The 23,268-nt window shown below is 59.7% G+C and overlaps 1 protein-coding gene across 4 annotated transcripts in view; it reads left to right on the forward strand.

Moving 5' to 3' along the window:
* COL5A1 (collagen type V alpha 1 chain) overlaps positions 1 to 23,268 on the forward strand; it is a 157,046-nt gene that overhangs the window by 81,711 nt on the left and 52,067 nt on the right. For all 4 annotated transcript variants that reach the window (XR_009541442.1, XM_060153938.1, XM_060153937.1 and 1 more), the window contains exons 12-28: positions 711 to 785; positions 1,634 to 1,726; positions 3,228 to 3,284; positions 4,142 to 4,195; positions 4,532 to 4,585; positions 6,985 to 7,038; positions 8,336 to 8,389; positions 9,588 to 9,641; positions 11,310 to 11,354; positions 12,660 to 12,713; positions 13,279 to 13,323; positions 13,910 to 13,963; positions 14,196 to 14,240; positions 15,091 to 15,144; positions 19,287 to 19,331; positions 19,669 to 19,722; positions 22,987 to 23,031. Coding sequence is in view for 3 of the 4 variants with exons in the window: in XM_060153938.1 (XP_060009921.1) it covers positions 711 to 785; positions 1,634 to 1,726; positions 3,228 to 3,284; positions 4,142 to 4,195; positions 4,532 to 4,585; positions 6,985 to 7,038; positions 8,336 to 8,389; positions 9,588 to 9,641; positions 11,310 to 11,354; positions 12,660 to 12,713; positions 13,279 to 13,323; positions 13,910 to 13,963; positions 14,196 to 14,240; positions 15,091 to 15,144; positions 19,287 to 19,331; positions 19,669 to 19,722; positions 22,987 to 23,031 (936 nt within the window). In the remaining variant the exon portion in view is untranslated. The remainder of the gene's footprint in view (positions 1 to 710; positions 786 to 1,633; positions 1,727 to 3,227; positions 3,285 to 4,141; positions 4,196 to 4,531; positions 4,586 to 6,984; positions 7,039 to 8,335; positions 8,390 to 9,587; positions 9,642 to 11,309; positions 11,355 to 12,659; positions 12,714 to 13,278; positions 13,324 to 13,909; positions 13,964 to 14,195; positions 14,241 to 15,090; positions 15,145 to 19,286; positions 19,332 to 19,668; positions 19,723 to 22,986; positions 23,032 to 23,268) is intronic.

Below are 23,268 nucleotides of genomic sequence, written 5' to 3' on the forward strand. Positions count from 1 at the left end.
GACGCCAGGACAGCCTCGGGAAAGCCCTCTGTTAACCGTGGAAGGGGGCCTTGTCTCTTTACCTGGTCTACGTGAGGGCAGCCCTGCGGTGCCACTGCTTTAAAACATTTCCGTCGGGCCAACTTAGGCCACTGATCAGAGACCACACAAAGGCCGGGAGACTTTGCTTATTTCGCCTTGGGCCTGGTGGCTGGAGCATGTCCCGTGTCTGACAGGCCGTGGACAGAGTGGGCCCCGTCATTGCCTGCGTTCAGTGTCCTGAAGGGTGGGAAGGCGGCTGTGATGCAGCCCCATCTTTTGGCTCAGGCGACAAAGTCTTTGAGTTACAGACCTCAGTGCTTGGCAAAGCTCGGCTGGCGATTGTTTCAAGCTGCCCTCTGAGCAGCCAGCGCAGGTGTCCTTGGGCTGCCCCCCCAGGTGGGACACCTGGCAGGGACGTTCCTGGCGTTACTCCTGTGGTCGTGGAAGGCCCAGCACCTCCCGCGGTGTGGCCTCTGCCCTCCACGCCCCGCCCCCACAGCAGGCTCCAGCCTTTGTGTCTCTCATTCCTCTGGATCCTGTCCTCAGTCCACAGCGAAGCCCCCTCCTCTGGGCTTGGGGTGTGCACATCCCTTTCCCGGGGTCCTGCGTTTCTGACTCCGCCCGTCACCTCGTCCCAGCCCAGCTCCACCCTGTGTGCTGACCCACTCTCCTGGCCCTTCTGTCCACAGGGTCCCCCTGGACGCCCAGGCCTTCCTGGGGCTGACGGGCTGCCCGGCCCTCCTGGAACCATGCTCATGCTGCCTGTGAGTGTCCTTGTGAGGGCTGGGGGGTGGCGGCCGTGTGGGTGGGCTCGGGGCCCCAGGTGCGGCGGGGGCGTGGGGCCCTGGGCTGTTTCCGAGGGGGGTCGGTCACCGGGCCGAAGACTAGCTCCAACCTGGGCCGACTGTCTTGTAGATACAGACCCCTTGGGGCTGTTCTGCTGACACGGCACGGTGGACACCAGGGTCGAGGGCTCCACCTCTGCCGGCGTCCAGGGCTGGCCCCTCCTAAGGGAACGGAGTCCAGCTCTGCGGGAAGCTGTGTGGTGTCTGCTTCTGTCACCACACACCTGCCCTCTCCACTCGGACCCCCATGCCAGCCGGCCCCTCCTTGAACTTGGCCTGCTCGTGACTTTGCGGGTCCTCACGGGGAGCCCAGGCCGGGAGGGCGAGCGTGATGGAGCCCATGTCAGTTTCTCCGTGAGCCCGTGTGCCCGGGAGACTGGGTGCAGCTCGAGAGACCCTGCGTGGACCTGTCGCCTCCCTGCTGGGCCCCAGTGCGGGGTTTGCACTGGGCCCTGGGCTCTTCCTTTAAATAAATCGGGGCCGTGGGGTCTCAGGTGAGATGCCGCAGGTGCCGGAAAGGGCTTCCCGCTGCAGGGAGGCTCTCCGGGCGGCCCCAGGGCTGAAATTGGCCGGCGGGGCTGGAGCAGCTCTGTGCCGGCAGAGTCGGGTGGCGTGACCGAGACGGGGACTGGGGCTGGAAGCTGCCCATCCGGACTCTCCAAGGCTCTGCTGTTGCCAGGGAGGCCGACGGGCACCGCCTCAGCCCTGGGGTCCAGAGTGGGCACCACGTCGGTGTGCCCTTGGTGACCCCAGTCTTGCACCTACAGTTCCGGTTCGGAGGGGGCGGCGATGCGGGCTCCAAAGGACCCATGGTGTCGGCCCAGGAGTCCCAAGCTCAAGCCATCCTCCAGCAGGCCCGGGTGAGTGGGGCCTGGGGCCGGGGGGCTGGGGGGCAGAGCCCGGCCCCGTGGGGCTCGGAGCCCAGCTTGGAGGGGAAGTGCCTCTGGCCAGCTTGGGTGTGCTTGTCCGAGTCAGGAGCCTGCGGGGATCGTCATCCCTGTGCCTTTGGGGGACCCGGGTGAGCACAAGGAAAGGTGGGGGAGGTTTCTTAGGGTCCCTCGCCCGCACCGAGGGTCCCGGTTCCTGGATGAGGACGGCTGCTGAGCCCCTCTAGCACCTCCTGGCCCCGTGTGCCCCGCTTCAGCCATCCGCTGCCCTCCCCTGGGCTCTGGGGATGGAGGGACCCCCGCCATGTACTCCTGGCAGGGGCTCCCTGTGATGGGCTGGGCCGAGCCCGACGCCCTGGGGAGAGCCCGTGGGCCCCAGAGCTCCTGGCCCAGCCTGGGGGTCCCGAGGAGCACTTGCCCCATTACTGCTCTGCTCTTGGTAGATGAGCTGATTAGCGAATTGTGTTTTTCACTGACGAGGCTCCAGGTTGCTGACTGCCTGTGATAAGAGCAGATGCCCCCGGCGGGGTGGGTGACAGTGGAGTGCCCGTAATGGGGCACTGCAACAAGCTGCTAAGTAGTCCCTTGTTTGGCAACATTTATGGAGCTCTGGTGCAGCGGATAGATGCTAACGATCAGAACGTGTGGATAACGCATTACAGGGCGGCGGGTACTGAGTCATTGCTACGGAACACATTGTCGTGTGATACAATCAGCGGGTAGCAAACCCCATCACCTGCCACCGGATTTACTGACGGGCTGGCCTGGCTGGCTTTCGAATATGTGTGTGTTTTGACTGAAGTCAAGTGGGCGATGGGCTCCCAAGAAGATTTCATAACACAAAATCTTCCAAAATTAAAATGGCGTCATGCTTGGGAAACAGTCTCAGAGTGGCGTGGAGGAAGCCCTCTAAGAAAGCAGGCTGAGCTGTGTGGTGGCAGCTGGGAGGCGTGGAGCCACCTGGGCAGGTGTCTAGGTGGGGCCCTGGGTGGCTGGGGCTCCCTGGCTGCCTCCCCTGGGCATGACTTAGTTCACCCTACGAGGGCTCCCCGATACCTCCCCGGTCGCTGGAAGTGCCTCTCGTGGAACCCTAACCCAGCCCGGAAGTGGGGCTGCTTCTCACGCTTCCTCTGCGGGGTGCAGGGCTGAGGGCAGGCCCTGCCTGTGCGAGGCCAGCTGGGGAGACGGAGGCAGGCAGCAGGAGGCTCTGAGCAGCCAGGTGGGTGGAGCGCCCATCCCCAAAGCGGGGAGTGGGCACCCACCTGGCTCCCACCCCACTTCTGCCGCTCCGTTTGTGGTTGTTGCCGGGAGCCCAGAGGATCGGAGAAAGTGGGTCTGGGGGTCCATGTGACCTCCGCCCCCAGAGGCTCCTGTCCTCGGCCTCTGATATCGGCCCCCCTTCCCACCTGGCACGTCCCACCTGTCGGTACAGGTAAACCAGCCATTTCTCAGCGTGTCCCGTTTTCCCTTTCAGCTGGCGTTGAGGGGGCCGGCTGGCCCGATGGGTCTTACTGGGAGACCCGGCCCCATGGTAAGTAGTCATGGGGGAGCCTGGGGGAGCCTGGGGGAGCCCGAGGGATGGGGTGCCTTCCCTTCCCGCTGTCCCCCCAGCCCATCAGGCTCCCAGCTTATCCAGGTCAGAGCACACTTTACGTCACTGGGACCTTGGGGCAGGAGGGGCCTGGGCGGCGGGGCCTGTGGTGCCCTGGGGGCTGGGAAGCCCTCACACTTGCACTGGCTACGACTTTACCTCGTGACCCCGGGGGCTCCAAGCCTCTTTCTTTTGAGGCTGCCATCCCTCTTTATAGTCGAGACCACCTCAGTGTGGGGCAGACCCCGATTCTAGCCCCCTGCCCGGCCCCTGCTGCACGAGCCTCGGGCAGCCAGACACACTCGGGGCAGTGAAGGGGGCCCCTGGGGGTGTGCATGGCCCTTGAAGCTTGCAAGGAGCCGGAGGATTGAAGCGCACGGTGCTCCCATCCCCATTCCCCGTGTGGGGTGGGCTTGGCCCCTGGCCCCAGGTCTGCGTCGGTGCCCTCCCAGCATCTGGGGGTCTTGCCCTGCAGTGGGCGAGGATGTCCACACACGGCCCTGGGCTACGGGCTGTGACAGACCGTGGTCAGATCCATCCTGGAGAGAAGCGAGCGTGTTCTGAGCTCGTGGCCCTCGTGCGCGCCACTGTCCAGGATTTCCCTCAAACCTGGGAAGAGATGCACACGAGGAAAAGTGACTGCTTGTCCCTCGGGTTCTGTCCAAGGCAGCCGGCCGGGCTCTGTGGGAGCCCTGCCTACGGGCCAGTCCTGTGTCCCTTCTGCTTCCCAACCCTTCCCCAGTCACCCCTACAGCCTGTACCTGCCGGGCATCCCCTAACCAGACGTGTCTCCCCAGGGCCCTCCCGGGAGTGGAGGTCTGAAGGGCGAGCCGGGAGACATGGGGCCTCAGGTACGTACCCCCCTCACCTTCCTCTGTCTGAAGGGGCGCCCCCCGGAAGGCGGTGCCCCCGATGCCGCATTTCGTCAAGGAAGTAGCGGGAGTTGCCATCACCTGATGCAAAGCTGGATGCAGGACAGCAGTGGTGTCAGCAGCAGGGGACCGAGCTGGCTGTTTTCGGTCCCCGCCCTCAGGGCAGTGGGTCCCGCACCCTGTCCTGCTGTTGCCCACCTGCTGGCAGCTGGGACAGTAGCCACGGGCTAGGTGGACGAGCACGGGGACTAGGCTTTGCTTTTTCCCTCTGAGAAACAGACACGCTACTGACCTTTGTCCTCTGATTCGCGACAGGGTCCCCGGGGTTTGCAGGGCCCACCTGGCCCGTCGGGAAAGCCTGGAAGAAGGGTGAGTAGTTCTCAGTGACAGCGGCTGGGCCATGGATGGGGCGGGAGCCTGCGGTGCGTTTGCCCCGGTCACGCTGCACCTTGCCGGCTAGGCTTGGCCCAGCTGCTCCCCTCCCTTCAGAGGGCGTGTCTGTGTCCAAGGCTGGGTGGGTCCCGTTCCACGGGGGCAGCGAGCTGCCCCGCCCCTGCCGCCAGCCTCTGTCCCGAGCATGTGAACGTAGTTTAACAAACATGTTTAATTAAAGCAATTTCCCAGGCTCCCAGGCTCTTGGGGAGCAAGTATGGAAAAGACAAAATGATCAGTGGTCCTTTCTTCAGGGGCAGCCTCATTTCTCCAGAAATGGCTTTGGTTTGGGGGAAATGGCCGGCCGGCTGCTCGGGCCCCCGCACCTTACCTGTGCTCCTAGACTCCTGGATTCTCTGTTTGGGTTGTAATTTTAGTGGACGAAACTGCTTTGCTTCCATGAGACCGTGGCTACTGACAGAGAGCGCGCGTTTATAACCTAATATAAATTGATGAACACCATCCAGTTGAGCTCGGGAAATCCTCATTTACCCACGTCAGGCTCTAACTAGTGGATCTTTTCATCAAGTGAACTTTTCTACCGAATGAAAAAATTACACGTTCTTGTGTTGTATTTATACCTAGATGAACCCCTGCAAGGAATGGTGGGTCGCCACTGAGCTGCCAGCTCTTGCTTTAGCTGCAGAGTATACAAGGCAAAAATGCATAATTCCTTAGCGGTTACAGGGCCTCTGTCCTGGGAGATAATTGTAGTTACAAGGCAGGGGATGGAATGAGCAGCATTCAGGCACGGCTGTCTCATGCCGGCCCCTCAAGGCTGCAGCTTCATGGATCGTGGAGGGGACCCAGGCACGAGGCAGAGGGGTGCACGGATGATTCTAGAAGGACTGCTGATGCCGGAATTCAGGGGTTCTTGGTAGACAGTGAGGTGGCTTATCTTGGACCTGGTTCTGAAAGGCATTTTATTTCTTTGAGGGTCTTTTGTATCTCTGTAAACACTTATTATCAAGTTTCAGTGGAAACGGTTTCTCGGTCAGGGAGAGGTGAAAACTGAAAAGGGGAGGATGCCAGCGATGGTCTGTAGGGTGACTCGTGGCAGAGACCACCGGCATCAGGGCCGTGGTTACGCATGTGCTGGAAGAATGAGGCTGGAGAGGAGGGGACGGCGGGAGGGGCTCAAGGCCGCATGGCGGGCTGTCCCTTTAGTTCTTTGTGCAGTGCGGAGCCCGTCAGCGTGAGAGAAGCGTCTGGCCGTTTGCCCGCAATGTCCTGCAGTGAAATCCTGTCAGCTCTTCTGACAGATTTCTCTTGATTTCTGAAAGCGTTTGGAAATTTGAGGAGAGGCTCCCGGTCGGGCCCTCTGTTCACGGGGTCATGTCCGCGTTCCGCCTGGAGCTGCGTTGCTCGGGTGCACGTTCCAAGATGACTTTTCATCCCTGGCGGTTCCTTGTAACCTTTCACCTGGGGTGCGCAGGCCGCCTCCTGGTGGTCCCCCCAGACCCTCGCCGCTTTCGTGCTGCCCTCCCCGTCCTGGTCGTGCCGTGAGGCCTTTCTGCCCGTCAGCGCAGCCCCGGTGGCCCTGGCGAGGCCTCATGGGTCAGGCACGTGTGGCCTGGAGAGGACGTGGTGTTGATCGAGGCCAGGGATGTACGCTCAGCTGCCTGACGTTCCTTATCGGCGAGTGGACGTCTGCCGTGGTCCCCGCCCCCATCTAGGTGGCCTCACGCCTGGCAGGCTCTCCTGGGGGACTGTGGCCTTTATCGGGGACCTGGTAGGTCGGGGCCCTGTCCTCCAGCCCCAGGTGGGCACCGTGGGCCTGCTGCCCCGGCTGGAAGGAATGGCCATGGGAGTGGCCCCCGGGTACGGAGGGTCGAGCTCACCGTCCAGACCCTGCCTGGGGGCGGCTGCATGGCCTTCGAGAGCCAGCCCACCCCTCTGGGCCTCACTTTCCTCCCCCTCCATCGCACTAACCAGGTGCTTTCTCTCGCCCTGCGGCTCTCTGGGCTTTCCCTTGATGTCAGCTGGTGGACAGGACATGTGCCGATGTCAGGGGCGGGCTCTCTCCTGGGTTGTGAAGCGGGTCCCACGGACCCACACGGCCCCTGGGTCGCCCCCCCGTCACACCGTCTCGTGCATACCACGTCCTCACCAACACGGGGGCAAGCACGTTAGCCCCGCTCCAAGGTTCAGGATGGCGAGGCTCGGGAAGGCCAGAACCTGCGTACGGCAGCCGGGACTCCGGACGGGGTCCCCTGGGCCAGCCGGCCCCCCGGGGCTGTGGAAACCTCCGCTTGGTGTCACGGGGAGCCTCCGCCCAGAGGTCTCGGTAAGCCGGCCACTCCTGCGTACGGACAGTTTGCCCCGCTCCGTTCCAGGGCCGAGCTGGCAGCGACGGAGCAAGAGGCATGCCTGGACAGACTGGCCCCAAGGTAGGTGCCGCCCGCCACCTCCTGCTGCCCGTTCCTCGGTCAGCGTCACCACGGCGTCAGCACGTGCTGTGTGACGGATATGGTTGTGGTGACACGTGATGACTCGGACATCTGCTCTCCTCCGGGGGTGGGACCTCGGGGGTTGGAAGGCTCGGTTTGGGTCAGCTCCTCTGGCACCTTGGCACGAAGGCAGGGGCTGGTGGGGAGGATTTCATGGGTCTCTCACAAGTCCACGGGGCAGGACGTCCTCTTGCCGAGATTTGGGGTGTCGGCAGGGAGCGAGTAGACTGCGCGTGGGTGACCGTGGAGCTGAGGCGTGTGCGTGTGCCCCGGGGGCAGCCGCGGGAGCCCGGGGAAGCCCCACCCCTCCCGGGTTCGGAGGTTCGGTGTGCCCATCCCTCCGTCCCCGAATCTGGGATGAAACTCCCGCTGTTCCTGGTCGACCCTTCCTTCTCGGCCCTGGAAGCGTTCGTCTAAAGCCCGTACAAGGTGCTGGAGGAAGTGCTGACTTTCTCCAGCGAGGAGCCCGCAGTGGGGACAGCAGCTGTTCTCAGGGGTCCCCAAACCCCCCACGGGGCACTGCACCTGCTCCCCCGGTAACTGGCGTGGATTGGCCCTCGGGTGCTCCTGTGAGCGCCGAGCGAACGAGCGGCCCTGGTTTTCAGGGACGTGCGGTGACAGAGGAGGAGAAGGTTCCTGAATCTGTCCCAGTAGCTTACGGCCTTCTTTCACCCACAAAAGTATTCAAGCCTGAACTAGTCTTCTCCTGACTTCAATCCCACATGGCTTGCAACACCCATGAGGCGGGGAGCTGGACTCCAGGAGGCCACCTGGGTGGCAGAAGGAGGGCTGGCCGGGGAGCTGGGGTGCCCGAGGGTGGGCGGAGCTGGGCCATCCGCCAGATGGGTAGGCACACCTGCTGTGTGCGGGCGGCACTCTGAGCCCCGAGGGTGTCGAGATAAGAGGCACAGGCAGACAGCAGGTGCGCGTGCGCACACACACACACACCCCGACTTCGCAGCCATCACCCCAAACGCTGAGGTCTCAGGACCCTCTGGGCCGCTGTCTGTGGCTCTGGGACAGAGGTCATCTCTCTGTTTGCAGCCTTTGTTGGTGTTTTGGGGAAAAGCATTGGGATGATGCACCCAAGGCTGTGGAATGTGTGATGGGGCGGCAGCCAGGGGCCCCTCCGCGGGGTCCTGGGGCCCCGGGTGCACAGGTGCTGCATAGACTGTGGCCCGAGGCAGGTGGAGCGGCCGTGTGGCACGGGCTGAGCTGCCCTCTGTCCTCCTCGCAGGGTGACCGCGGCTTCGATGGCCTGGCTGGGCTGCCGGGAGAGAAGGGCCACCGGGTGAGTGTTTCCTCTCTGGGAGCTGCTGGGGGAGGTGCTGTCGGGAGGCTCTTCTGGGCAGCCTTAGGCTTCCTGGGGGGTTGGGCACTCGATTCCAAAGTGGTCGTTGGTGAGCCTCATGAGGCTGGGGCAGTGGACTTAGACGCGGGCATGACATCCTTGGGGATGGAAGGTCAGCCCAAGGAGAGCCGATTTCGCACCCGCAGCTGATGGCGAAAGAGCCAGTGGCCCCCTCGAGTGGGTGAGGCAGGGAATGTGGAGCTCCCGTGGGAAACCCACTCTGTTAAGGGGCCCTCCACACCTTCAGGAAACCCAGGGGCTGCCCTTTTGGGACCCGAGGACCCTTCTCACCGTTAAGGGGCGGCTCCAGGAGGTGGGCTGGTCCCACGTGACCGCCCCGTGGATGGGGGTCGGGGCGCACGCTGCAGCCGGGGGCCCGCCTGTTATCTTGCCCGGTCCCACGTGTCCCCATGAGATGCCCTTTGCAGCCCTTAACCTGTTTTCTTTGATGTAGATGATGCCTCTTTCATGTTTTGGCATGTCCTGGGCATGCGGGCACACGCACGTGTGCACGTGAACACACATGCACACACACACACACACACGCACGCTCGCTGTTGATTCTGTCATAAGGGTCACCCGTCATGTCTGCCGCCCTGAGAAGTGGCTCGTGTGCCTTAGCCAGAGCTTCTTCGCCCACGTTCTCCGACACTCATGGGGAGACCGGGGGGAAGGGCCAGTCCGTGGGACTGACAGAGGAGCACGTACTGAGCACCGATGGTGTGCAAGGCCTGAAGCTGCAGGGGTGTCAGGTGGACCAGCGCTGACCTTCACAGTGCAGAGTGGTGGCCCTTTCAGGGGGCGTGCGGGGCTGGGGTGTGCCCCTGCTTCACACGGAGAGGTCAGTAGGGTGCAGCTCAGACCCAGGTGTCCTGGGGTGCCCGCCGGTCCCTGGGTGCCGGTCCAGCCGACCCTCCTCCAGGACACCGAGTCCGGGGTTGAGAGTCCTGCCAGCCAGCTTTGCAGCCCGTCACGCCAGGAGGCCCTGTCTCCAAAGGGGTCCTCTGTGACTCTGGGAAAGTCTTGGGAGGCGGTGGGGATTTTCAGTCTCAGAAGCAGAGAAAGACGACATGGGGGGCTTGAGACAGCCGTGCGTGTCTGCCCGCGGGCCTAACGCTGACCCTGCTTGGCTTCCCAGGGCGACCCTGGTCCTTCTGGCCCTCCGGGACCTCCAGGGGAAGACGGAGAAAGGGTACGTATCCTGCTGTGTGGGGGCCACACCTGCTGCCCGTCTCCTCGGTGAAAACTGCACAAGATGCTGGCAGCAGTGATCGGCACCTGCATCGGGGGGAGGGGAGTTGATGGGAGTGGACAGACGGCCACACAGGACTTCCTTCCTGTAGAAGCAGATCTCAGACCTTGATGTTGGGGGAGCCGATAAGCTCCGTGTCTGAGTGAGGGGCGGACAGAGGCAGCGAGTGGCAGAGCTTGGGATTTGGGGTGAGGAGTGACGTGCAGAGAGTCCAGAAAATGACCTTCCTTGGCCCTGGAGGTGGGGACAAGGTGAGGGAAGCGTGTGGACAGAGCGAGGGGCGGTGATGCCATCCAAGGTCAGGGCCTGGGCTAGGTCGGGCGCTCAGGTGGGCTCTGCCCCGAGTCCTGGTTCTGTCAGGTGCGTCTTGGTGGGGCTGCAGACCAAGCGATGTCCTTAGACGGAAGCACAGCCCTCCTGTGGCAGAGAAGCCTGCGGCCCCTCTCCCTCCATGCGCCCCGGTCACTTAGACAGTTTCTTCGGGCGTTAGGGGTATTTGGGGGACAGGTTTAGAAGCCCCAGTACCTGGGAAAGAGGGGCATGCGTGTCCTGACGGCTCCTGGGCTGTGGCATCATCAGGGCACTGTCTCCTGTTGGGGCCTCAGCCTGCACGGTCCACTGTAAGATGAGAGAGGGGAGAGGGGTCCCCAGATGTCTGTGCTTCTGGAATGAGGAGGTGCACGCGCGTGCACACGTGTGTGTGTGTGCATGCGTGTGCAGGGCTGTGTGTGTGCATGTGCACTGTGAGTGTGTCTGTGTGCATGTGGGTGTGTGTGCGCGTGCACGTGCTTGCACAGGGTGTGTGCGTGTGTGCGCTGAAGGAAGGAGGAGGGGGCAGTGCCTTGACGGAGAGAAGCGGGGTGTGAACAAGCATCTCCTGGTCGTGAACCAGGCAAGCTAAGGCAGCTTTCCTTGTAGAGCCAGAAGGAAAGACTCCTCCTGGTTTGCTCCCCGTCTGTGTTTAAGACGTTAGGGCCCCTTGGGGTTGGCCCAGGGCATCTGGTGATTCTCTCAGGATCCTGCCCTACACCAGTTTCTATCATTCATGTCTCTACCTTTCACCTATCTATCTATCATCTATCTGTATCTATTTATCTCTATCATGTATCGATCTATATTTATCTTTATCACCTGTCTATCTATTATCTATCTATATCTATTTATCTCTATCATTTATCTGTCTACGATCTACCTATTATCTATTCATCAAGCTACCGACCTACTGTTTATCGATCCTCTACCTATTTATCTGTTATCTATACATCATCTCTCTCTATCTTGCTGTCTTTCTACCTGTCTGCCATCTATCTCTGCCTAGTTTCTGCCATTCTAGTTTTCATCCGTGTCTTTACCTGTCAGGTAACCATTGATTTTTCCTGCCCAGCTTTCCCCTCACTGGGGCTGTGAGCCCCAAACCCCTCCTTTTACCTGCAGCCTTTGGGAGTGGGGACACTCGGCGCTTTGCCTGCTTGCGCAGGGACTAGTAACTGGCGTATGCTGAAGCAGCCCCAGGCCAAAGAATCCTGCACGGATGAAGGAAAAATTGTCTCTCTCGTGTCCAGGTTTTATGGCTTATCCCTAAAATCCTGCCTCTTTTCTCCCCCATAGGGTGACGATGGAGAAGTCGGGCCCAGAGGGCTGCCCGGGGAGCCTGTAAGTCCACTGACTGGGTGGGCTTCTGTGTCTCCTCCTTGATGCTCTGGCCAGAATCAGGGATCGACTCAGAGCATAGATTCGAGAGGGGCTCAGCCTTGAGACACACAAATCTGGGGATCTCCCGGGAAAGGAACGGGTGAGGTGGGCGGACAGTGCTAAGGAGTCAGCCTGAGCCTTTGCCGGGGAGGAAGCCCCGGCCCCCGAGGGTCGTGGTTGGGACTCCAGGTACAGACGTGGTGGGTGTCCTGGGTCCATGATCGTGGGTGTCCAGGGCCCATGATGGTGGGTGTCCAGTGTCTATGATGGTGGGTGCCCAGGGTCCACCATGTTGGGTGTCCAGGGTCCAACAGGGTAGGTGTCCAGGCCAGTCACTTGACTGCCACACTTTCTGATGGCTACATTTTCCAAATAAAGAGTCCTCCAGGAGGGCGCCCCTACCCGGACCTCCAGAAGCTCTTTACCTAAGCTGACTTCTGTTTAAGACCAGAGCGATTTCCTCAGTGACAAAAGGACATTAATTCCTTTTCACTTACTGTTACTTTTCAAACATCTCATGTTTGTTACCCACGGCAACGTGGCCATACACATCGGGGGACGTTAACTGAGGAGAAATATTGCAGGCGCTGCGTGGAGGAGAGCCCGCCCGGGGTCGGCGTTTGCACCTCCGCTTGGGACTAAATTACACCCTAGGTGTCTGGTTAGCCACAATGGGGGTTCATCAACACAGCTCCCCCCTTAACACGGGTCTAGGCGATGCCTTCTGGGTTATCAACTTCTGAAAAACATTTACGTGACTAGGTATTAAAAGAAGGAAGGGAACATTTAAGTGGCAATGAACGTGGGAAGCGTTTCTCTTCTAGTGCATCTGAGAAGGTCCTATCAAAATTAAAGGCACTCGAAATCGCGGTGCCTTGAAAGGCTCTAGCTCTCCAGCTGACAGGGAGGGAGGGAGCCGTCCGGATGTGGGTCCTTCCCTGGCAGGTAGTGGCCGCTCTGTGGCCCCTGCCCCTGTGCGTGGGGCGGTTCCCACACACATGCCCCTCCCGGCCAGGGAGCGGGTACTGAGCCCCTATCAGTTCTAGCCAGCCCTGCCTCTGGTTCCGAGAGCCCGGGTGGAGAGCTGGGGTGCGGTGAGGAGTTGAAGCAGAGGAGAAGGGGGAGTTGAGTTGGCCACACTCCCTGGGAGACCCGCCTCCGCAGCAGAGGCTCTGGGAAGAGGGGTCGCTGAGGGAGGCTGGGGACGGGGCAGGGGGCTGGGATTCCTGGCCGAGTCTGAACCTTCCTTACTCTTTCCTCTCGCAGGGGCCTCGTGGTCTGCTGGGGCCGAAGGGGCCCCCAGGCCCTCCTGGACCTCCTGTAAGTCCTTCGCGTGTCTGTCCCATCCCTGCCCTCGAGATCCCGCCCCCAGCTTGTGGTCCACTCGGGCCTGCCGGCAGCTGCCCGCACTGACGGCTGTGCACGCTGCCCAGTGTTCGCGTTGGGTGTCCGTGGGGCCCTGATGCTCACCCGTGGGGGGCAGCCCCGGCAGGTGTGGGCTTGCAGGTGGAGGTGCAGGGTTCACTCTGTCACCGGGACGCCCATTTCCCGCCCTTGAAAACACTTCCAGTAGCATCTTGGCAGCTCCTGGAGGGAGACAGAAGCCCGTGCTTCTGGCAGGGCTCATCTGGGGGTGGCTTCCCCAGGGCTGGCCCCCCTGCCCAGCTGTCCGAGAACTCAGGGCTGCCCCACGTGATGCTGGGGCCTGGCAGCCCTGCTAAACCCTAGCCAATCTCGGGGTTTATTTGGGATCAAGCCTTTCCCCTCCCTCAGAGGGTGTGGCGTCCCCTGACGTTGCGGGCGGGGACCAAGCTGTGTTGAGTGGACTTTTCCTGGGGAGCCTTGTTAATTTTCAGTCTCTTTTGTTTCAATGTCATTCATCCAGGGTGTGACGGGAATGGATGGCCAACCAGGCCCGAAAGGCAATGTGGTAAGTCTGGGGGTCCCGTGCCCCGGTCTCATGGCGGTGACCCCTGGGCTCACTCCCAGCTGCTCGGGGCAGGGGAGGGGGATCCGTGCCACCAAAACCAGATGGGGATGTGACGGGGAGGGCGCAGACTCTGAGCCCCGGCCCCGCGAGGTGCAGGCCTCCAGCAGGAGAGCACGTTGTGAGATCCCGGAGTCGGTGCTTTGCTCCATCCAGAGCCCGACCGCGTCAGCACAGGTGTGGAGGGAAGCCTCTTTCTCGCTGTGCATGGCAAGCTGGTGGTGGCCAGGTGCTGTGACAGCGCCCACTGAGAGAGAGAGGGGTCTCATGCGTCTCTTTTAAGGGCCCGGGAGAATTTAGCTGGCGTGAGGATTTGGGAATTTTCAGCCGGGTGGGATATTTTCTGGTAGGTCCTGTCTCTTGCCCCTCCTGGCCAGCCGTCTGCCGCCTGCACAGACACAGGCATGTGCTTCCGGCCCGGGGGGGCCTGGATCTGGCCCCCTGCCTTCCCGTCTGGGCACGACAGCAGATTGCACCCCCTGCTCGCCCTCCAGAGCCCCCTTCAGTGCCTCACTTGTGTTTCCTGTAGGGTCCCCAGGGAGAGCCCGGCCCCCCGGGACAGCAGGGTAATCCAGGCGCCCAGGTGAGTGAGCCGGGTGGGCTTGTGGGCAGCGGGAGGTGCAGGTCTGCAGTGCCCGGGGCGTGAGCGGCCGCTGAGTGCAGCCCCGAGGGCCCCGCAGCCTGGAGGTGACCCAGGATGGGGTCGGCACCCAGATGAGGGAGCGGGTCGGGGGAAGATGGACAGATGGCAGGGAGGGGTTCTGAGTCAGTCGAAAAGTTCCCTGACCTTTCCTGCTCACTCTTTCCCCTCCCAGGGTCTTCCAGGCCCCCAGGGTGCAATTGGACCTCCAGGAGAAAAGGTAGGTGGGCTGAGCTGGGCATAGGGGTGCTTGCCTGTGGGGTGCATTAGGAGCACTGGTCACCAGCTTGTGCTGTGGACCTTTGTCCTTCCGTCCTTCCTTCCCTCCCTCCCTCTCTCCCCCCTCCCCCCTCTCTCCCCCCTCCCCCTCCCCACTTTCCTTCCTTCCCCCCCTCCCTTCTTTCCTTCCTTCCTTCCTTCCCTCCCTCCCTTCCCTCCTTCCTTCCCTCCCTCCCTCCCTCCCTCCTTTCTCTAGCTATGTATAAGGTTGCTAGATTTGAGAAGAAAAGCAGATACGGGACACTCAGTTAAATTTGAACTGTGTTGTCTGAAATTCCAGATTTAACTGGGCATCTCGTTTTGTTGTTTGTTTTGTTTTGTTTCTTCTTGCTAAATTTGGCACCCCTAAATATACCCTCGGCACCCCGAGTCCACATGCTGGGGACAGAACCGGAGCCGGAGTCCTTTCACATCTTGTGGCTCAGCCCCAGGTGCCCAGTGAACTCAGCACCTGGGGCGGCACCGGCAGAGTGACCTCCAAGGGGCAGTTCTCAGTGCCTCATAGCCCCCTGGCCGCCCCTGTTGGAGAACTCCTGACTTCACTTGGAGGGTGATTTTTTTCCGGTAGCAAAACTGAAGGCTCTGGAAACAGCAAAGGGTCCACTACCTTTGGGTGCTGCCCGCGGCTGGAAGCTTTGTAGCCAGGGGGAGCGGGTGCCTGTGAGCAACCTTTTTAAACAAATGCTCTTTGAGCAGAAATGTTGAAAAGTAACTTTGGGGGCTTGTAGAGAGGGTGGGCAGCTGAGGGGATCCCTGGGGCATCTGCTCATGGAGTCTGTGGTTTGTTCCAGGGTCCCCTGGGTAAACCAGGCCTCCCAGGAATGCCCGGTGCTGATGGACCCCCGGTGAGTACTACTGCCCCCCTCACCCTTTACACCCCACCTGCCCATGTCCACCCAGGGGTGGGCACTGGGAATCTGGGCAAATGGCCCCTCCCCTCGCTCTCGAGCCGGCCATGCACACGTGGCCCCCGTCTCCTCTTCCAGCTCCTTCGATGAAGACCTCTCCGCTGGCGAGCTTGACTGCTCAGGAATTACTTACTGGGTTTTGGACACACTTTCCATAATGTGGTTCAGTCAGAGGGTGGTGATTGCATGAGTAGGAACGTCCGTTATTTATGGGGGTTTGCCGCTCGTGATCAGAGCCCAGCCTCGTACTTTTAAATCTGCGGAGGGCTGGGCTGGGCTCCGAGCAGTCGCGTGTGTCACCAGTGCCGGCTGTATTTTTAGCCATCACGCACGGAGAAGAGGGGTGTGAACACGCAGCTGTGGAGCTAAGTAGATGCTGCCTAGAAATAGGGAGCGAGGGACAAACCCATCTGTGGCCAAGCTGTGAGGGGGAGGGGCGGGGAAGTGGCAAACGCTGGGTGTGGGCCCATCTGCGGGAGCTTATCTGCACCCACCCCCCTTGTGTGAGTTGCCGGTGGGTTTTTTGTTTTTCGGTTATTTTTAGCATATCCAGTTGACGCTGAATAGAGAGCCTATTTCAGAAAATGAGATGAGCGCAATTGTTTATTTCGGACACGGTTATTTTGTTGCGTTAATAATAACGCCGTTAAAAGCGAAGCAAGGAAGTTCAGTCTGTCAGCCGTTCATCGGTGATGGGTGACTGGCATAGGATGACGGTGTCTTTCCGTTTTCACGGCTGAGAATCCTTTGGTCCCGTGAATCACATGTCTCCCATCGTCCCGCCTTTGTCTGAACCAGCAGGTTACAATCCCGTTCCTGCTGGGACTGCTCTGGGGGACTCAGTCTCCTGGACTGAGTTTGGATATGAAGAGATGAATATTTTGCAATATGCCTTTTATGTGTTTTCACTTACATTGACACCTAATTGCATTTTTTAATGATAAGATATTTTCTTCTGGAAAATTAGGAAAATAAATAAAATCACAAAATGGAAACTACCTCTGGTCCCATTCCTATGGGCCAAACCCTGATAGCAGGTGAATGTACATCCTTCCAGTCATTTTTTCTATTCATCTTCTGCAGTATTGGGTGTCCATGGGGCATTTCCCTCAGTGCATCATGTCAGGAAGGGGGCGGTGCCTACACGGCCCCTGCCTCCCTGACCTTCCTGGTCACACCCTGGAATCCCTCTCTCTGAATTGAAACTCCAGTCACTAGGGTCCCTAAAGGGTCACCCGTTTCCTTTCAGATTCTGTGGGGAAAGAGGGACCTTTAAGAGGGTTAGGGAGCCAGGAGGCTGCGTCTCCATTTCTCTCCCCCAAACAACCATCACACTTTAAAATATGAGCGTGTGAAGGACCCGAGGGAGTGTGGTTGTGCTGGGTCAACACTGAAGATGCTCAAAGCAAAAGATAAAAAGGGAAAACGTCAACACTGCAGGCTGAGGGGAGCGGAGTCCTTGTCTTAGGTGAATTGGGAGGCAGCAGAAGATTTAAAAATCTCTCCTTAACAGAGGCATCCCATGGCTGATCAAGCTGAAAGAGAGGGTTTGTTCCTCTTCCCCTTTGTGTTGCTTTGGTGTGGCTTGGGCTGAAGAAAGGAAGAGAGATTTCAGAGCCTTTGAGAAGTGTGAGGGGTTTCGGGGCAGACTCGATGCTCTGGAATACATCGTGAGGTTGTTCTGGGCAGCACACAAAAAGGATGCGGGCGAGGAATCCCGCCCGGCTCATGGGAATATTACAGAGCCAGGAAAAAATTGAATTCCAATGACTATTCAGTGACATGAGGAAATGCTCATGATATAACAGTAAATTAAAAATACATCTTCTGATGGCAATTTTGCATGCAAATGTGCAGAGAAAATAGATTAGCTGTGCTATATCACACCCTTGGCCACCGTTGCTATGCGTGGTGAGGTTATGAAGGGTTTTAATTTTCTTTTCCACTTGCCTAATTGTCCACAATGAACGTATATTACTTTAGTCATCAGAAATATATCAAATACAAATAATTTAAGCTTTATTATTTTTCCATTTGTCTACAATGAACATATATTGCTTTTTTAATCAGAAAAATATCCAATACACATAATTTAAGTTTTATTACTTTTCCATTACAGAGTCTTGCTGGTTATAGAATACTGGGGCAAGGCCAGCAAAGGAGGCCAGAAAGGAGGGTGGAAACGGCCCGGCCTTTCACGGCGGGAAAGCGGCTGCTCTGACTTTGATGTATTTCCTCTCCATCTTTTTCTGTTCAAACATTTAAAATAAATGAGCCTTGGGCTCCCCCCCCCAAGAAAGTTACTCTCATGCCCAGAAAGTTACAACTTAGAATGCATTTAAGAAGCTTGGCCTTGATTCAAACAACAGTAATCATGGCAGGGACTCCCCTGGCGGTCCAGTGGTTAAGACTCCACGCTTCCACTGCAGGGGGCACAGGTTCAATCCCTGGTTAGGAAACTAAGATCCCGCAGGCCGCCTGGTACGGCGGAAAACAAACAAACAAACAGTAATCGTGGTGACGATCAGTCCCTCTCTTTTATCTCTCCCAAAACACTGTGATCAGGTCTATTCTTACCGCCACCATGTAAGTGAGGTCATTGCCACGTGAAGGGGTCAGCCCTCTTCCCCACGTGAGTGAGATGTGGGGTCTGCCCCCATGTGTGTCTCTGGGGCCTGGCTTTCACCACAGCTGTCCATCACCTCAGCTCCTTCACAGAAAAATTCTGGGTTTGATGGAAACTGTAAAAAAGGCCCATGAAGAGCCCACATGGCAAAGGGAGCAGGACCCTCCTCCCTCCCAGCCCTCCCAGGGCAGGATCTTCTCCTGGGCACCGTTTGGGTGCAGCCCTGCCGGCCTGGGTTGCTGGTGCCGTGAGCCTCGTCTTGGGAAGGGGGATGGCGGGCAGTGTGTCCCTTCCAGGCCCGGGCAGCTGGCGTGGTCCGACCGGTGCCTAACTGTCCTCAAGGGCTCCCTGGGGTACCCCACCCTGCAAAGGAACTTCTGCATCCTTCCCGTCGCGTTGCCACCACGATAGGCTATTCGCTGTGGCATCAGATCCAGTTCATGACTAATACAAATTGAAAAGAACACACACATATCATTTGCTTGAGTTGATGAGCTCTGGGTCTCCGCAGTGCTGCTGTGTTCTACAAGTAGCGTCCTAGAACTTGAGAACAATCAAGCTGGATGAGCAGCCAACCCACCCTCTCATTTTACACACACGAAAGTGGAGGCCCAGAGAGGGCAAGTGACTTACCTAAGGTCACACAGCGGGTTGGGTGTTACCAGGAGTAGAACCAGACCACCCTATCCTGCCCTGCCAGCATTCTCCCCACACCACATGGCCTCTCTTTACTGGAATCCTTGGGGGTGGAACTGTATTTCCGGATAATGAATACTTCTGTTTCTGTTTTTATCATCTGTGTTTGGCTCGTGAAGGCAGAGGCATTGAACCTAGTCACCAGCTTGGGTCAGAAAGTCAGAGAAGGTCAAGTTCCTGAGAATAGAATTGATGGGCGCCAGGGTGGAGGGGGCAGCGACCAAGGAGCCATGAGCAGTTCCGCGGGGCCTCAGCTCCGCATCTGTGGGGTAGGATGTATATTCTCCCCTGCGCTCAGCTTCTGTGTCACCTGGGGGGTGGCTTTGAAGACCTAGGGTGCGTTGGGACCCGGGAGGTCTGGTCCCACTTCACTGTCCTTGTTTGGCCACCGATTAGGTTTTGCTGGGTGGCCTTGAACTAACACCCTTGTGTCACTGTCCCCTCCCACTGCGCTTGGGGGCAGCTGGGCTCTGGCTCAGTCAGGGGACACGGGTGCACAGTGGGGCCTGGAGCCCACCTCTGGGTTTTGAAGCACATTCCCCTCTGCTGTTGCCGGGGCCCCGCATTATTCCCATTTCACAGATGAAGCAGCCGAGGTTGGGGCTAAAGGACTGGGGGTGACCAAGCCGCTGTGGGGAGGGGCGGGGAGGAGATGGGAGGGACCTGGGCTCTGAGCCTCAGTTTGGGAAGCTGGAGCATGGCCAGGCCTGCTTTCCCAGAGGCCACTGACTAACGCCAGCCTTCTCTTTCCTGACAGGGGCACCCTGGCAAAGAAGGCCCTCCGGGAGAGAAGGGAGGCCAGGTGGGTACCGGCTGTGCCCTCGGCCCCTCCAGCATCCTCTGCGGGATGGGCAGGGCTGCCCCCCCGCCCAGTCCAGAAGGGGCTTCCAGCCCTGTCCTCACCCATCCTGACACACCCCTGCGGACGCGCCTTCCCCGTGGGGCTGGGCAGTGCCCGCATGCCTACCCCCGCGGGTCCGACCTGGCACGTCCATCCGTTCTGCCCGGAGTGAGAGGGCAGTGTGCTAGGGGCAGGCAAGCTCTCTGGCTTGTTCTGGAAGGATGCAGGGGGTGGCCCAGAGTGAGCCCTGCGCCCTCCACCTGAGATAGGCCTAACGCGCTTTCCCCTCTGGTTCCAGGGTCCGCCCGGCCCCCAGGGCCCCATCGGCTACCCAGGCCCTCGTGGAGTCAAGGTGAGGGTCTCACAGCCTCAGGTCTTCCTGGAGGGCAAGGTCGGGACTGCGGGGCACGGCTGGGCCGGTTTTAGAGATTCCTCTGTGCTTTAACGTCCCTCCTGCCCCAAAACTGGGGTGGCCCTGGTCTGGGAGGTTGGGTCCCAGAATGTGGGCCGGAGCAGGTGAGGGAGGGGCCCGCGGGGCCAGGAGGGGCTGCAGGGGAACAGGGCGCGCTCCCCGGGCATCTGGGACAGCACGAGCAGCGCGGTGGTGGCCGTCTGCCGGGACGGGGAGGCACCCTTCTGCCCCACGATCCTTTCACTGTCACCACCTGCCAAGTGACCTGCTGCTCCGGAGCCCCTCAGAGGCAGTGGATCTCAGCCCAGGTGACGAGCTGGGCGCCCTTTCCTGGGATGCTTGGAGCTGTTTCTTCCAGGCCGATCACATCTGGGCAGACCTTGTTGTTGGGGGACGCGTTCGTGGGAGACGTCCATTTATTCACGGCGTGTTGAAAGGCTCCTGGCACCGTGTCAAATGGGCGCAGAGGTCCAGAGCAGTACTCCGAACACAGGGCCCTGTCTGTTTGCCCTGAGCTAACTGGGTTTGCTTTGAGCTGTGCAATTCAGTCTCGGTGATGCTGCTTCTGGATGTATACACGCAGAGGGATGTGCCCCCAGGGGTGTGTGTGGGGAGAACCCTTCTTTCTCGGGGTGGAGATGCTGCCGTGTCTTCAGTCTCAGGCTTCCCACCCACAGGAAAGCTAAGGGTGGGTCTTTCTTTCAAAATGACTGTAATTTGATGCGAAGTATCATATATACGAACGTGTATAAAACATCTAGTTTATCTTGGGGGATCTGCAGGAACACACCCGTAAGCTCCGGAGTCCCCTCCCCGTGTCGTTCACGGTCCTTTATACTTTCAAGCATTTTTCCACATCAGGGTTCTGTGTGGAGGACACAGAACCCGAGACTTCAGTTTTTAGTTAACTTACCCCAAATTACCCGTAAATCCATGCAGAAGCCAGAACTCAACCCTGGACTTGCTTATTCCTAACCAGGTACCCCATCCTGACCCCAAGGGGCTCCAACTTCCATTTCCCAGAATTGGGATGTTCCAAGGCCAAGGGCAGAGAGATGCCCCAGGTCAGGACCCTTAGATGGGCAGCTTCTCTCTGAAGCAGGCTTTCGCCCCACATGCTGCCTAGTGAGTTTATAAGGGCGGTGACTTAGCAACTGTGCTGGTTGTGTGAGCTCTGTGCGCGTTTGTTTTACAAATTCCCATTGCACAAGGAGCCTGTGCCACATGCTGATTCCGTGAGCCGGGAAGGTGTCTACCCTGAGATGTTTGTGGAGAATGCTCTTATCTTGTCGGTCTGATTAAATTCATCCGTGATATGAGCAATCCCACTAGACGGGCAAGCGGAGGGTGGAAGGAGAAGCAGGACTGAACGCTCTTCTCATTGGAGAAATAGATTGCAGAGCCCGTGACGTGATGAGCCCCGGAGGGCGCTGATAGCGGAGGTGGGGTGGGAAGTCCGGGTGTCACCGTCAGAGACCAAGGTCCTTAGCTTTCCTCCACTGCAGCCCTGCCCTCCTCCTGGGAAAGGGGCCCCTCCAAGCTCTTTGATCTCACTGACCTTTAAGCATCCCCCGGGCCGCCCTCTGACTTGCCCCTTCCTCAGGGCTCTGTTTGGGCTTGACTGTCGGCAAATCAAATCAGTTGCCCCCTGAGCCTACGGGAGCTGGGTGGGCTGGCGGAAGTCCCCCCGCACGCACTCACTGGAGGCCTTGGGAAGGCCCTGTCCCCCGCTGTGCCCTCACAGCCGCTGGCCCAGCAACTCCTTCCACTGGGCTGTTCTGTGACCTCTGACCTTGCTCCCTGAGCGCTGGACCACCAGGGCCATGATGGGTGCTCTAGCCCCAGGGCAGAGTCTTCCCCCAGGGACGCCTGGAGACATTTCTGACCGTCTCAGCTTGGAGGGGCAGGGCAGAGGTCAGGGAGGCCATCCAACCCCCTCCACTGCCCGGGGCAGCCTCGCGACAACAAACTATCCACACCCTGAAGGCGATGGCGCGAGACTGGGAAACCCTGGTCTGCTCGTCTCCTTGGCCCCGTTGCCCTGGCCTCGTGCGGGTCACGAGACAGTAGAACTTTAGGTCTGGGAGGGATCTGAGCAATGCCGTCTTACCCTCTTCTTTCTGGAAGTGCGTGGGCAGGGGAAGCCCAGCTGGCCTGCCCGGCAAGGGGGAGGGGACCTGGTGCCAGAGCCCACCTCCCCCCGCCCCCGACATCAGGGTTTCGGGGTAACCGGCCTCCCCTCTGTCCTGAAGCCGATGTAGCCATGGGCACAGGCCAAGCCCAGCTCTCTGCGTCTGTCCGGCCCCGTCCCTCTGTCCCTCCACAGCTTTTCTCAGCTCTCCTGGGCCTCAGAGAAAAGGCTCAGAACTGCAGATTCTGTGCAAGGTTCTTGCTACAAGAGCGCAACTGGCAGCCCGAGGGACCCGGCTGCAGCCTCAGCTGGACCCGAACGGGAGGCCCGGCGTCTCTGGGGCCCCGCGGGCTGGTGGCCTGAGGAAGCTTCTGGCAGTCGGTCGGGGGCAGGCTCTGCACCCTGCTGGCAGGTGGGGGGCACGGCTGTCAAGTCCATTCCGGAGATGGAGTGGTTTTACCTGGGAGACAGGGAGGGGGCTGGTCCTGCCCCGACAGTCTTATTCGTCACGGGGATGAGAACGTCCTGAGCCGATGTGATGAGGGCAGTGGGAGTGGCTGGTGTCGTTAAGTGGTAATTATTACTGCTACCATCGTAACGTACGATTCTACGTTAATAACAAAGGAGAAGGAAAATCGCCGGGTGGCACACAGCTCCCCTCACTGAGCACCTGCCGTTTGCCGGGCCCCGTCCCAGGGCTTCCTGCGCCCTCCCCTCCCCCCAGCAGCGATGGGGCGAGGGTTGTCATCACCCCCTCTTCCCAAGCGAGCAGAAGTCTGGGGCCTCGTCAGAGGCCACACGTGGGGGGCCTGACCCCGTCTGCCTGATTCCAGAGCCCGAGCTCAGGCCTCACGCCCCCTCTGCTCCCCAAGCAGAGACCGAGAGAGAGACCGAGATGTTTCTAGAAGACGCCCCGCACAGCCACAGAGCTCTCTCCCCCTAGCCTGGGGGCGGTGGGAGGGGACTGGTCTATCGGGACGCTCAGCTCCCCTGGTGTTGGGGGTCGGGCCCGTTTTTGGGGTCCGTAGAGGCTCGGGCTTGTGGCTGCTGACTTTTCTTCTCTGTTTGCGCAGGGGGCAGACGGCATCCGAGGTCTGAAGGGCACCAAGGGCGAGAAGGTGAGTGTCCCCTCCTTTCCTCAGGGGCTTGGCCAAGAGCCAGGAAGGTCCACCCTGGGAACTCGAGTGACCGTAGGCCACTGGCATTTTGAATCCCCCAGTTCACAAATAGCACGGATGTGTACAGCTCCCCCGTGGAATGCGGGACTAGGTAACTGAGACGCCGGCCACCTGCTCGTCCTTGGCCCAGCCTGCAGGCAGGACAGCGCACGCCCCCAGACCCTTCCAGGCGCTGCC

Source organism: Lagenorhynchus albirostris, chromosome 7, assembly GCF_949774975.1.
Source record: "Lagenorhynchus albirostris chromosome 7, mLagAlb1.1, whole genome shotgun sequence".
NCBI classification, from domain to species: Eukaryota; Metazoa; Chordata; class Mammalia; order Artiodactyla; family Delphinidae; genus Lagenorhynchus; species Lagenorhynchus albirostris.